Source organism: Sminthopsis crassicaudata, chromosome 1 (assembly GCF_048593235.1).
Source record: "Sminthopsis crassicaudata isolate SCR6 chromosome 1, ASM4859323v1, whole genome shotgun sequence".
NCBI lineage: Eukaryota > Metazoa > Chordata > Mammalia > Dasyuromorphia > Dasyuridae > Sminthopsis > Sminthopsis crassicaudata.
This window is the reverse complement of record NC_133617.1, coordinates 497,381,092-497,394,038: the sequence shown is the minus strand read 5'-3', so window position 1 is coordinate 497,394,038 and position 12,947 is coordinate 497,381,092. Positions and strand designations below refer to the sequence as shown.

The following is a 12,947-nucleotide window of genomic DNA, read 5'->3' as shown; positions in this document are numbered from 1 at the left end:
CTAAGTAATATTTTTAAGCTTTTATAGCTTGAAATAGTAATGTAAATATGATTAATATTAAAAAAACGTTTTTTACATAAGCTTCAATTGCTCAAAACTGCATTAGAACATATAGAACACCCTGTATTTGGAAATGAAGGGGAAGTAAAAATAAAATTATCAACACTTAAAAACAAAAAAAGTTTTCTTTCCTTCCCTGAAGTGAAAAACTATCGGTGGATTTTAGAGTGGGAAACGAAATTCATGATTCTCTTGGAGTTGGGGAAAACTAGTCTCTAAGAAGGAAACTGAGGACAGCCCACGTGGGCACAGTCCACGTGCTCCCAAACGCAGGCGAAGAGCGCAAGCGCACAGAGAAGGAGGCGGCGGGTAGAGAAGCCTGCCTTAGAGGCGTGAGTCGCGCTTCTGTGACGCACCTTCCTCGCGTCGGTCGCAAAAGGGAAAAAGGAGGAGGAGGAGGAGGAAAAGGAAGAGGAAGAAGAGGAGGAAGGAGAAGGGAGGCGGGGGAGGAAGTAAGGTGTGTTTCCTCCTCGGCGGGTTTCCCTGAGGAGCCACCTTCCTCTACCCCTCCTCCGCCATGGCCTCGGAGGGGAAAAGGGAGCCCAATAACGAGGTAAGGGTGGCAGGGAGGGCATTCTGCTGCCCGTTAGCCCGGATCTCCCGAGGGAGTTGGTGCTCCGTAGGCTTGGGTCTGGTTGTGTCTATTCCGAACCCCCTTCTTGTTCGCCCCCGCTAGGAGGAAGCCGCCTGTGCATCCCTGCACCGAGCCTTCGCCACTTCTCCCCGCCCCCCAGTGCTTCTCGAGTCTGGGCCCCGGAGGGGTGCGGGGCTGACGTGGATATTCTCTCCCTTATGTCCCCCATCAGGGACTGGCTGTCTTCCTTGTCCCTGGCCTTTGCCCTGGGCCTTGAGGTACTTCCTCCTCAGCTTTCTGTGTGTTTACCTACGGAGCCATATTCGTTTATTTTTGTTTGTTCTTTTAAAAACAAGAACTCTGTTGGAATCCCGGCCCTAAATCTTACTGATAGATATTTTTGACAGATAAAAGCATAAATCGATGACGCATCTACCCATCGACCCTTGTTATCCTGTGACTTTATTCTAAAACAGGATTACAATCGTAAATGTTATTGCGTTGTAATCCGAGGCCAGGAGCCTCAATTCAGAGAGTTCTCGCTCTGAGTCGTCCTGGCTTTTGGGAAAAACAAAACGGAACGACTTTCCAGCATTTACGGGTGCTCTGCCTGGGGGATCGAGAGCTGGCTTTGGGATCCGGAGGATCCAAGTTCAAATGCTGCCTCTGGCTCTCACTAGCCCTGTTAACCCAGGGGCACGTCAATTACCATTTTAATTTCTGCTCTGAAAAAATCCGGAGCATAAAAGGCTGGGAAGGTGACAATTTATAGTGTGTAGGTGGAGTTTACTCTTTAGGGGAATGAAATAAGACATTCTACAAAAATGAACCAAATTTTGCAAGGATTTGGGAACCTTTAAGAGAAAAAGTCATTAATTTATTAAAATTCCCCAAAGTTTTCTTTTTTAAGGCCTTTTTAAAAAGTACTTGACATTAACTCTAACCACTAGATGGAACCCTGGGTTTTGTGGGTGTTTGGATTTGTTTTGGGCTTAACTGAAAGCTTGGTAGATTGTTTAAACCATTTCCTATGATGATATTTATGAAATTCAGCAACAGCAGTTGTAAAAAAAAAACAAAAAAAAAAAAACACGCACACACACAAAAACTCTCTTGAAACGAGAACAAGTAAAATTCTAGAAGTTGTACTGTTTGTGGATAATTATATAGAAATATTTTGCTAGAATGTGAATTTTAATGGTTTAGATATATTCGTATTTAAGGGGAAAATGGTAATTTAGAGCTCACAAAGTATGCCACTTATATTCATCTGATCTTCAGAAATTTAGCATTTGCTTTATTTTCAAAATATTTTATGATAATTTTTGCATATATTGGAGTATTTTATAAATGTCACATGTACTTTTTAACTTTCGGAGTGAACTATCATTGTTTCTTAGACATTCTTTACAACCAAAAATGGGAGATGAATATCTTTTCCAAGGTTTGAAAATGAAACATAGAAAAACTCCTGGAAGACCAGATCACAGCAAATTGAAAATTTACTATAGGTCTTTAAATTGCATTTCCCTGATTCCTACTTTTCCCATTTTATTGAAGCACAGTCATAATGTTAAACTTTCAAAAAACTTTTTTTTCCCCCATGAACTCTTAACTGATACTAATATTTCAAAACTGTACTTAATACAAAGTATAGAAGGGGAAAAAAAGATTGGTCAATAATGATTTATTTTAATTGTTTCAAAAATATGAGGAAACTCTTCTTTAACACAGTGAGCTTCAATGGTACCCTTGTGGTGGTTGATCTCTTTGAAAGTTTTTTATATGTGTATTTTTTCAGTTGATTTCAGAATGCATGTAGCCAAAAACCCCTTTTTTTCCTCAGGGCGGCATCAAGTTATCTGCAGATGTCAAACCGTTTGTCCCAAAATATGCTGTGCTTAATGTGGCATGGTCAGAATCCTCAGGCGCATGTGTCTTCCCTAACTTCGCAACTACATGCTATCCATTTGTTCAGGAACTACCTGTGACTGAGTATGTATCTTTCTAAATGTCATGCCTTATAGAGGGAATTTTATATCTTGACTTCTTGACTTTCATTAAGTTTTCAAATTTGATACAAATAACAATGGTAGACTTTGAGAGATTGGAAACAGGTCTGGGATATTATACAGTGATATATGTAGTGAAACATTACATTATTATACACTGAAGGACCAAGGCTTCAGCTGTATATTTTGTTTTAGTTGAACAATGAGCTGTGATTTTACTACAGTGGGAAAAGAGGCAAGCAGAAGAAACCTTTGAGGCTAGTTAATTCTAAAGATGTTTGGTTGCAGTGTGACTCAATTCTGCAGTCTTTAAAAGTGATGATATATAACCTAGTTGTATGAGAATTTAATACTATCACTCTGTGTTCTTGGGTTTCATTAGTGAGAGAGATATTCTATTTTGAAGTCTTAATTCAGTAGTTATTGGTTTTAGTTGTGCTTTTTGCCTTTATTCTTTTCCTATCTTCTTGAGAATTTTGTTATCTAATAGGAATCAAAAAAGTATCTTATTTTCACTTAACTTTCCTCATCTTAAATGGATTGAGAACCTTGGATCCAATATAGTTAAATGGTTTATTCTAAGTTCATCTAATTTATTCCAGAGCTAAAATGATCCTTATTCTTAATCTAGTATTGCCCTGCCAGTTAACAACTTCATGATTTGGAGCAAATTAATTAACCTCCTAGATATGGTTTTTCCCTAAGAGAATTAGGTTAATGAACTCCCAAGATTTGGGGATTTTCATAGTACAGTAATCCCTAGTTTAGAAGTACATGTTATTCTTGAAGGTCAGAATGCATTAGAAATAATGTTTTCATTGATGAATAGAGTGGATCACAAAAGCCTGTTCAACCTTTAAGTATAGCTAATATAATTGTAGTACTAATTATAGTATGAACTTTTTCTATTGTGAGTGAGGAGAAAGGTGCAACTTTTCTAGGAGACCTTGGAGAGAATTCTCTAAGTGGAGACAGTAATGAGTTGTTTGCAATTACCAGTAATTGCAAGCAGAAACTTTGAAAATTTTTGTCTTGTCAAACTATAATACATATTTTGATTTCAAAACATTTTGTTGTTATGGTTAAACAAATTTAGAATGGATGAAAAAGAAGCTAAACTCCTTTAAAATCACTTTTTAAAAACTTCATAAAGTAGGCACATACAACTAGATTGATTGATTGTGACACTTAAATTCAATAAAATAATTGCCAATACATTTCTTAATGCTAGATATACAAGGTTATGGTCTGGGTCAGCTTTAATATATGACTTATTGGGGATACATGACTCCATTGAGGATCTGTGTGATCTATGAATCATTTTTCCTGTATTTACTTTGGTGATATTATACTGAAAAAAGAAAAAATAAATATGTAAAAATACAGCATTTTTTCCAGAATTTATATTTTATTTGAAATTTCCATTAAGGTCCTATTTGAATACCTCATTGTGATGAAAAGATATTCCTTAAGTTTCTCCTTTATGCCAATGGGGCATATACTTTGGTTCTATCAAACTGTGAGGTCTGTGAATAAAAGCCTGTGTTCTGAGTCCAGCTATCTTAAGTTTGGAGAGGTTCATTACTGTGTTGGCTACAAGATGAGGAATTTTCCAGCTACACCATTCCTTGAAGACCATCTGTGAGGTGTAAAGGGAATTATGATTTGTGCCAGTGAGGGAAATACTAACACCAACATAAGAATATTGTATTTGACTTTAAATAATAGGATAAGATTTACATAAACTTTATATAAATATATTTAATAGTGACATAATATTGAAAGATGTGTGTTTGCCAAATTACATTTAAAGAAATTGAAGCCATTTCTGCAAGTATGTTTATTGATGTGACATCACCTCTTAGGGGAGTTTGATATAGGATTGGTCTCAAGTTAGTGTGGGGCCCATTATTATAGAAGTCTGAGGAAGTATATTTTGAGGTTTCCATCTGAGCTACTGTGGAGAAGAAACATTTACTTAAACAAAGTATGAGAATTCAGCAGAGCATCTGAATCTGAAAAATCAAATGAATGAATCCATACAGTAAACTTGAGCACTATTTTTATCCGATTCACTTTACTTATTAGTTTGAGATCTCTTTCTATGTTAGTCTCTATCTGTCTCTCTTTCTCTGTGTCTCTCAGATTAACAAAAGATTTTTAGAAAGATAATTTGACTAACAAAGGGCAATATAGGTTTCCTTTTCCTCATATCTATAACATTTCTTTAAAGTTTGTTTGTTGCATTCATCCTTTCATCTTCATCTTTTTACTTAACCTACTCCAGGCCCTTATGCAACATTTGATTTTATTTCTTTATTAAATTCAGTATAGTTGCAATTTATAACACAAACATAGCTTTTTTCATCCCAAAGTTAATATGATAGTGATTTCCACTTAAGAATTGTTGAAGTTGGGGTTGCAGCAAAATATTGAAGTAGTAATAGCATTAAACAGTTTAGAGTATAGACTTTGATTCTGGGTGCTATATTTGAGATAAATCATTTGAAAGGATGAGTCTGTAGGGAAGAGAAGAGTTGAGAATTGAATTTTAGGGAATATGTTGAAGGTAAAGTAGGAAGAAGTAGGAAGTCTTTCAGAATAAAATTTTCAAAATTTGATGTTGGGAGGACCTGAGATTTGAAAGAATTGTGAATGGAAGCCAGATTGTCAGGATGGCAATGGAAAGAAAAAGTAAGAAAATGGGACTAGTTTAGTTAAATGACAAATTTTTGAAAGTTGGGGAGAACTGTACATTTTTAAAAACAATAGCTAAGTAGTTTCTAGAGGAAAAGAATAGTGTCCGTGACCATTATTGGGCTTTTTCTTTCCAAAATCTGTTAGGTGTTTAAAGGGATGGAATCTAACAGATAGTTGGAGTTTTTAATTTTAGAGAAGAGAGATATCATTGGAGAAATAGACATTTACACCTAGAATGCTACTTAGAGAGTTAACTCCCTTATTTCAAAAAACAAATTGAAGCCCAGAAAGGATAAATCTTGCATAGCTAAACAAATGTTAAGAATCCAAACTACAGCACACTATTTGATTGTATCTAGATTCTCTTAGTTCTTTTGTTCTTTTCTCATACATTCAGCTTTTTCTTTCCCTCAGAATATTCTACTCTCACCTGGACCCTTTTTAAAAATTTGATAATATCTACTCAAACTAACTGGAATATATAAAAGATGCAGGATTTCAATAAAAGACTTAAGTTTGGGAGGTATGGAATATCTATGATGCCTTTCTTTTTCTCTTAGACACAATAGTTTTGATTCATTGTTTCTATGTTAAGGATCTTACTAGGTTACTAGTTTTAGTAGAGGAGAGGATGAATTGCAAAAGAAATGACTTACTGTAAAGGAGTGTTTAAAAGTATGTTAAGTAATGTTTTAAAGAAGACCTCAAATAAGCATATGACAAAATAGGGCAACATATGATGAATTGCCAAAATGAATGGTTCAGACTGTAAGTAATTTTTGTTAATTAATTTTTAAGAAGACTCTATTTCATCTCACTCTCTTTACCTCTTGCAAACTATTTGTAATATCTAGCCATGTATTATAATGAAGATCATAGTACCAAAAATAATTTGTGGAGCTTTTGACTTTTATGTTGGGATTTTATTTGGGCTTCTAATTGATTTCTGGCCAATGGTGATATTATTTTATTAATTTATTATACGAAATCCTCTGCTATAGTTAACTCACAGAGGTGTTTTTTTTTTTGTTTGTTTGTTTTTTTCCATTTTACCAGTTTCATTTTTTAGGGAGTTCTCAGTTTCCATTTCATCAATTTTGTTTTTCAAGGAGTTTTCTTTTTCCATTTCATCATATGTATTTTTTTTAAGGAGTGTTCTTCAGACAGTTTCTCTATTGGAGAACAACTCATATCCCTTTGAGATTTCATTTGGAGATGGTTTGCTTTTAGTGTCCTCAAAGTTTGAGGTCTGTTCTTCCTTGTGTTAATAGTTATTTGTGGTCAGAATTCATTTTGCTTTTTTGCTCATTTTTAAAGGTTGAGGTCTGGTCTTAGGGCAAAGGGGTGATTGTCCCAAGCTTCTTCTATAAGTGACAGGGCTTCATGCTGCCTTGGGGCTAGTGCCTCTGGCTTCCTTCTATGCTGGGTGGGCCTGGCTAAGTCTCGCCTATTATGGTAGGTTTCAGTGGCTCTCTATTTGCCTTCTGTAGTTGCGTTGAAGGGGTCTGCTGATCCACTGGCTTCTGAATCAGGACAGAGTAGCCAACACTGCTGTATTGGCTAAGAATTTCCTTGTAGATTCCCAGAGGCCTCTCTGCCCTGGGCTTCCCTGCATTGTGCCTGACGCTTCTCCTCCTGCCCAATTGAGACAGATCTTTCCTGAAGTTCTTATGAAATATCTTCTACTGGAAATTTTTTACATTCCAAATATTTGGGGATTCTGTTACTTCAAAGCCTGTTCAGAGCCTTGATCTGGTATTGGAGGGAATCTCAAAGGAAGAGCTCAAACATCTGTTCTCTGCTCATCTTGGCTTCCAGGATTTATGTATTTATTTGTGATGGTTTTCACTTACTGTAAAGAAAAATTATAAATTTCAGATCTAAATGATGTTTTTTTACCCAGCCACTTCTCAGATTTAGTTTACTTATTTTTCTACTGTAACTTTTGACTCATGGTGGCCAATTTTCTCTATTAGTAAAAGGTAGGTATTGATATATAAATTGAAGTTGTAATTTAGTCTGTCATCTTGAGACAACGGCATCCAGGAAAATTTTTCCATAACTTTTCTTCTGTAATTTTTAATGGCTCTCAGTGAAGTATCTGTAAGATATTTTAATGTGTAAAGATCAGATACAGGGTAAGGATTAGTTAACTATCTCAAAATAAATGGTTGGTGTTGGCTTGCACTAAGTGTGAGAGGTCCATTGGGCAAAAATAACCCCTTTAAATGCTGCTTGATGTCGTTTTGATTCTGTATCAATTATAGTCTGCAGTTCACGGACCATAAATATAGTATAATATCGAATTTGAGCAGGAGATGGTTATGTAATTTAGGAGAACTCTCAACTCTACCATATTTGCTGCTTAAAAAAAAAAATTGGGTGATGAGCTTATTTTGAAGAGTGCCAGATAACTGTTACTAGTTATTGCATTTTAGATTTTCTCCTTTCTTCTCGGTGGCTTTGGGATAGGTAGTAATGATGAGCTTCAAGACTTCTATATTCAATATGAGATACCAGGTTATTTTCCTGGCTAAAGCAGAATCTGTTGTGACAGTGTGATTTTGAAACAGTTATGATTCTGATGGAATCAATGATGATCTAGTAATCCTGTACTGATAAAATATTTTTAAATGGAATATTAAATATGCCTCTATTTAGTGGTGGGTTTATTTCATAATTTGTTAGAATCTATGAAGTCATTGCATTTTTTAAGAATCCTTGCTTCTCTGTCCCCCAAGATGTCATTTAACAAATCTGTTATTTAAAAGTACATAATTTCTAAAGAGAATAGAGTTAAGTAATTTTTTTAAGTGTATTTAAAAGAAAAACCTTTCCACCATAGGAAAATGTTATATATGTAAAATTGGCTACATATACAGTAGACAGGGAAAAAAAGATCCTTGGGAAAATAAGAAATATTAAAATGTTTATGAAGCACTGAACTGTTGACTAAGAGTTTTTAACTGCTAGAATTTAAAATTTTCTAGACATTGCAGAAAAATCTAGAACTCCTAAGTAAAAAGATCATAATTATTTTTTATTGTATATTATTCTCTGCTTGCTTTGCTATGTAAAATCATCAATTAAAGTATACAATTTTTATTTAGACAGAAGGCTTATACTGAAGATGTCTCTCTTGGATCTTCTTCACCTTTCTCATCTCAATATTCATCTCCTGATACTGCTGTTGATCACCAGTGCACCTCTTCTCACTCGTCTGTGTCTCCACAAAGTGTTTGTTCAGTACCTGGCTCACAGTATGATTATAACCACCCCAAATATTATAGTAATGTGCGAATAGTTAAATCCAGAAATGAACAAATTTGTTCTCTTCCTCAAGAAACTAAAAGTCTGTTTAAGGTTAGTAGAGGCTGCCTTTTTACTATGTATATTTAAAATTGTAGTTATAATATTTATAAATAATAAGTTGGTAAGTACTTATAACACATGCATTGTTTATCCCTTTTATCAAGTATTTAAAATTGGACAGTAGGTTGATCTTTAATTCGCTTTAAAACAATGTATTGTTTTAAAAAACTTTATAGGAACATTTTTCTAATTTCATGTCACTTTATTCTTTCATGCAGAAAGGAACAACATGTGATGAGCAAAAATTAAATAACAAAGGGATTGAAGGAAATTCATCCTCTGTAATAAAACCAGTTCAAGGTTCACATCAGATTTCTACCCACACTGAAGGTAGTTCAAAATCAGGTAAAAAAAAAAAAAAATTAGCTCTGGTTCAATCAGCGTTAATCCAAAATACCAGCAACAGTATAACAAAGGGTAGAAGCTGTTTTCAGGCCTTCAACAGGCTGTCTAACAGAATGGCCTTTTTGGGAGGAGTATGAAGTTTGACATTTCTTTTTCAGTTGAGCAATTTTATGCTTCTTTTACCTTCCTGATGTCATTTTGTCTGACAGGAATTATGCTGAGGTGGAATGACAAAAATGATCAGTGTTCATTATATTAGTAAGTAATATGATGAAGTATTCTTGTTCATCCTGTTAATCTCTAATAGAAGATCTTATAATTGTTTTAATCAGTGTTTTGACTGATAAGGGACCACTTTGAACTGAATTGCATATGCAAATTTGACCATTGGAACAGAAGTATTTCCTAATTTTCCAGCTAGATTTTGGGACCTTTTAAAGTATGGAAAAGAATATGGGTAGTTTTTGGAAGTAATGTTTTAGTTGCTTTTATTTGAAATTTCAAGTCTATTGTAAGGTAAATGGAAAATACTTATGCTCACGGACTAGTATTTTGTCTGACTTTTGATTTCATCAGTAAAGAAAGTTTCAGGTGAAGAATTTCCTTTGCCAAAAAGCAAATCTGCACCTTTTCTTCACCTTATTGTCTTAAACAATTAGTTGGGGCACTGAGAGTTCTGGTTTGCTATTATATAATCCTTGTGTGCTGAGGTGAGATTTATATCTAGGTCTTTCTGATTCTCAGGCCATCTCTCTAGCTTATATATGCCAGGGGTGCCTAACCTTTTTTACTCTCTACCCCTTCCTTTCAGTAAACTTGACCTCCTGTTCAATATGAAATGTATTCTAGCATTTACTATGTAAAAATTAAATATGAAAAGTAAAGATTTCATAAACTTAAAACATTTTGTACATGATTAAACTTTTTACATGCTTGGCATACAGTAGATACCTAATAAATGCTTGTTACCTTCTCCAACAATACTTAAAATAAATATAAAATTTATAAAATGAAAAACATGTATCATGAAATTATTATATGACTTTCAGGACATAAATTAGTGAGACCATCCATTTCTTTTCTTTTCAGCCAACAATTTCATTCTCTATAGTTTTTGAAAGAGAAATACTTGCATATCATGATCTACTTCCACTTTGTTTATTGCTTTGGTTTTAACAGAAAATCCCAATCCAAAGTGTTAAGTTGTGAATGAAATTAAAGTCTTGTGAACATAGTAAAAAAGGGATATGTTTTTCCAGTGGTTAAAAAAAAATAACTTGATAGGAAATTAATTTGAATTTCCTGGTTATTATAGGGATCCATTAACTTAATTTCTTACTGGGTTATAACTGATTTTTCTAACTCACTGTAAAAAAGGTTTGATATTTAAACTTAAGTTATTTGATTCGATCAGTGGGAATTATTCCTCCAACTTTCTCCTTCAGTTAAAGTTAAAACTTTCCTCTCCCACTATATCCCTATATCTTCATTACTCTCTGAAGAGATGAGTTCAATTTTGAGTGTTGTCTAATTTGATAAACCTTACCATCTCTGCCTTTAGAAATAGCTATTATTGAAAAAGTAGAACCAACATGCAAGAGTAAAAACATGAACTCATTTCAGCTCTCCCAAATTCCTCTCTAACATCTTAATAATACCACCTCAAAACATTCTAGAGCAAGAACTAAAAACAAGTTGGGGTGAAAAAAATATTCCAGCCTAAAACATCTTAGGAGGTCAGCAGGAAAGGTCTGTCTTACCTGGGTGAGAGTAGAATGCCCTGTTGAGCAGTGTAGGCTGTGCTCCAACAAGCCAACAGTTGGTCTTAGAGATGTCTGCATTAGCAGCTGTGACTTTCTGAGTCTCAGCCTACATATGGTAAGAGGGGTGGGATAATTGATTGGTTGAAAAGTTATGGAGGATCCTTTGCTGGCAGTGGGTGCAGGATTCTGCTTCATTGCTCATACATAGTTCCAAGTAAGAAACAGAATTGGCCAAATAGTAAAAGAGGCACAAAAATCCACTGAAGAGAAGAACTTCTTTAAAAAGTAGAATTTGCCATATGAAAAAGGAGGTACAAAAGCTCAGTCTTAGAATTGACTCAGCAAGATATAGAAAGGCTTTAAGGCACTAAACACTTAATTAAGGATAATTAATTATGAAATTTAGGTGTTTGATCATAATGGGAACAATGTAATGAGGGGGAGACCAACAGACAGAAACTGGGGATCATTCCTTCAGCAGGCAAGCTGCTGAAGAGAAATCAGTGCATGGGGAATGCGCTATAAGGGTGAACAATCAGTTTCTTTGCATTAACATATCTCATTCCCAGTGTTCATTTCTTCAGCACATCATATCATAGGACTAAGATATTTCATGCAGTTGTCTGGTTTCTGAAATCATCTCTTAATGTAGTCATCTAGTTTCTGAAAACCTCTTCTTTTGAGCATCCTAGAAATGGCCTTTTTTTTCCCCCCCACAGCAGCTTCTAGCAGAGCTGCTTCTTTAGTTCATGTTACTTAGAGAGATTTAGATGTTTTTGTTAAAAAAAAAAATAAAAAATCTTTTACAAAATAGATCTAATTACAATTTAGTGCAGCCACTTAAATTTTGCTTTGCCAATAACTGGCATATGATGAAAACGAATTCAAAGTTAACCTGAAACTTTAGAGAATTTAAATTTTTACATTCCTCTTGCTATTTCTTTAAATCCTGTATTTGATATGGATACTGCCAGCAACAGGCTTAAAGGAAGAATCTTAAAAAAAAAAAAAAAAATCTATGAAGATCTGAATTGTTTTTAAGCCTTTTTGGTTGAAGATTTAAAATTTACCAAAGTAAACAGATGAAGGAAGGTGGCCTATACCAGGTTTCAAATAGTGTTGCAAAGTGATAGTCATCAAAACAATGAAGCAATGAAATTTAGTTAGATTTAAAAACCCAAATTTTGGGGACAAGAACTTAGTATTTGATGAAAATTGCTGAGAACACTGGAAAAGTTTTGCAGAAATTACCCATAGACCAATATCTCATATAAGGTCAAATTGGGTACATGATTTAAATGGAGAGCAAAACTATCAGCATAAATTAAGAGAGCTTAGAACATTGTATTTGTCAGTTCTATGGATAAGGGAAGAATTTATGACCAAGCAAGAGCTACAGAACATTGAATAATTTTTATTACACTAAATTCAAAGGTTTTACATTAAAAAAAAAAATCAGTGCAGCCAAGATTAAAAGGAAAGCAGAAAACTTGAGGAGGAGGAGATTTTATAGCAGGTTTCTCAAATGAAGGCCTCTTCTCATTTCTCAACTTTATAGAGAACGAAATTAAATATACAAGAATAAGAATCCTTCCTCAGTTGATAAATGACCAAAGCATTTGAATAGGCAGTTTTCAGAAGAAATCAAAAGTATCTTTAGTTATATGAAGAAATGACCTGAATTGGTTAGAGAAATGCAAATTAAAATGATTCTTGAGGTAATCATATTGACTAATGTGACAGAAAAAAAGTAAAATGATAAATGTTGGAGGGAATGTGGAAAAAATTGGAATATTAGTATACTGTTGGAGAGATTGTAAACTGATAAAGCCATTTTGGAGAACAACTTGAGATTATTGCCAAAGAGCTATCAAATTGTGCATGCCCTTTGACCTAGCAATACCACTATTAGATTTATATCTCACATTTTTTAAAAAAAGGATTTAGAAATACAAAAATATTTATATCAGCTCTTTTTGGTGTTTAAAAAGAATTGGAAATTGAAGGGATGCTCATCAATATGGAAATGACTGGACAAGTTGTAGTTTATTATTGTGATGGAATATTATAGTGCTGTAAAAAATGATGATAATAAGCAATATGCTTTCAGAAAAACCAGGA

At 34.2% G+C, this 12,947-nt stretch overlaps 1 protein-coding gene across 2 annotated transcripts in view; it reads left to right on the top strand.

Moving 5' to 3' along the window:
• Nucleotides 1–352: 352 nt before the first annotated feature.
• The window catches only part of SECISBP2 (SECIS binding protein 2), a 54,387-nt gene continuing 41,792 nt past the window's right edge, over nucleotides 353–12,947 (top strand). Inside the window, exons 1-4 of one of the 2 annotated variants that reach the window (XM_074281478.1) lie at nucleotides 353–613; nucleotides 2,481–2,629; nucleotides 8,457–8,709; nucleotides 8,937–9,048. In XM_074281478.1, coding sequence (XP_074137579.1) covers nucleotides 578–613; nucleotides 2,481–2,629; nucleotides 8,457–8,709; nucleotides 8,937–9,048 — 550 coding nt within the window. In that variant the 5' untranslated portion in view covers nucleotides 353–577. Of the gene's footprint in view, nucleotides 614–2,480; nucleotides 2,630–8,456; nucleotides 8,710–8,936; nucleotides 9,064–12,947 lie in introns of both variants that reach the window. The other variant, XM_074281477.1, reaches the window with a different exon arrangement.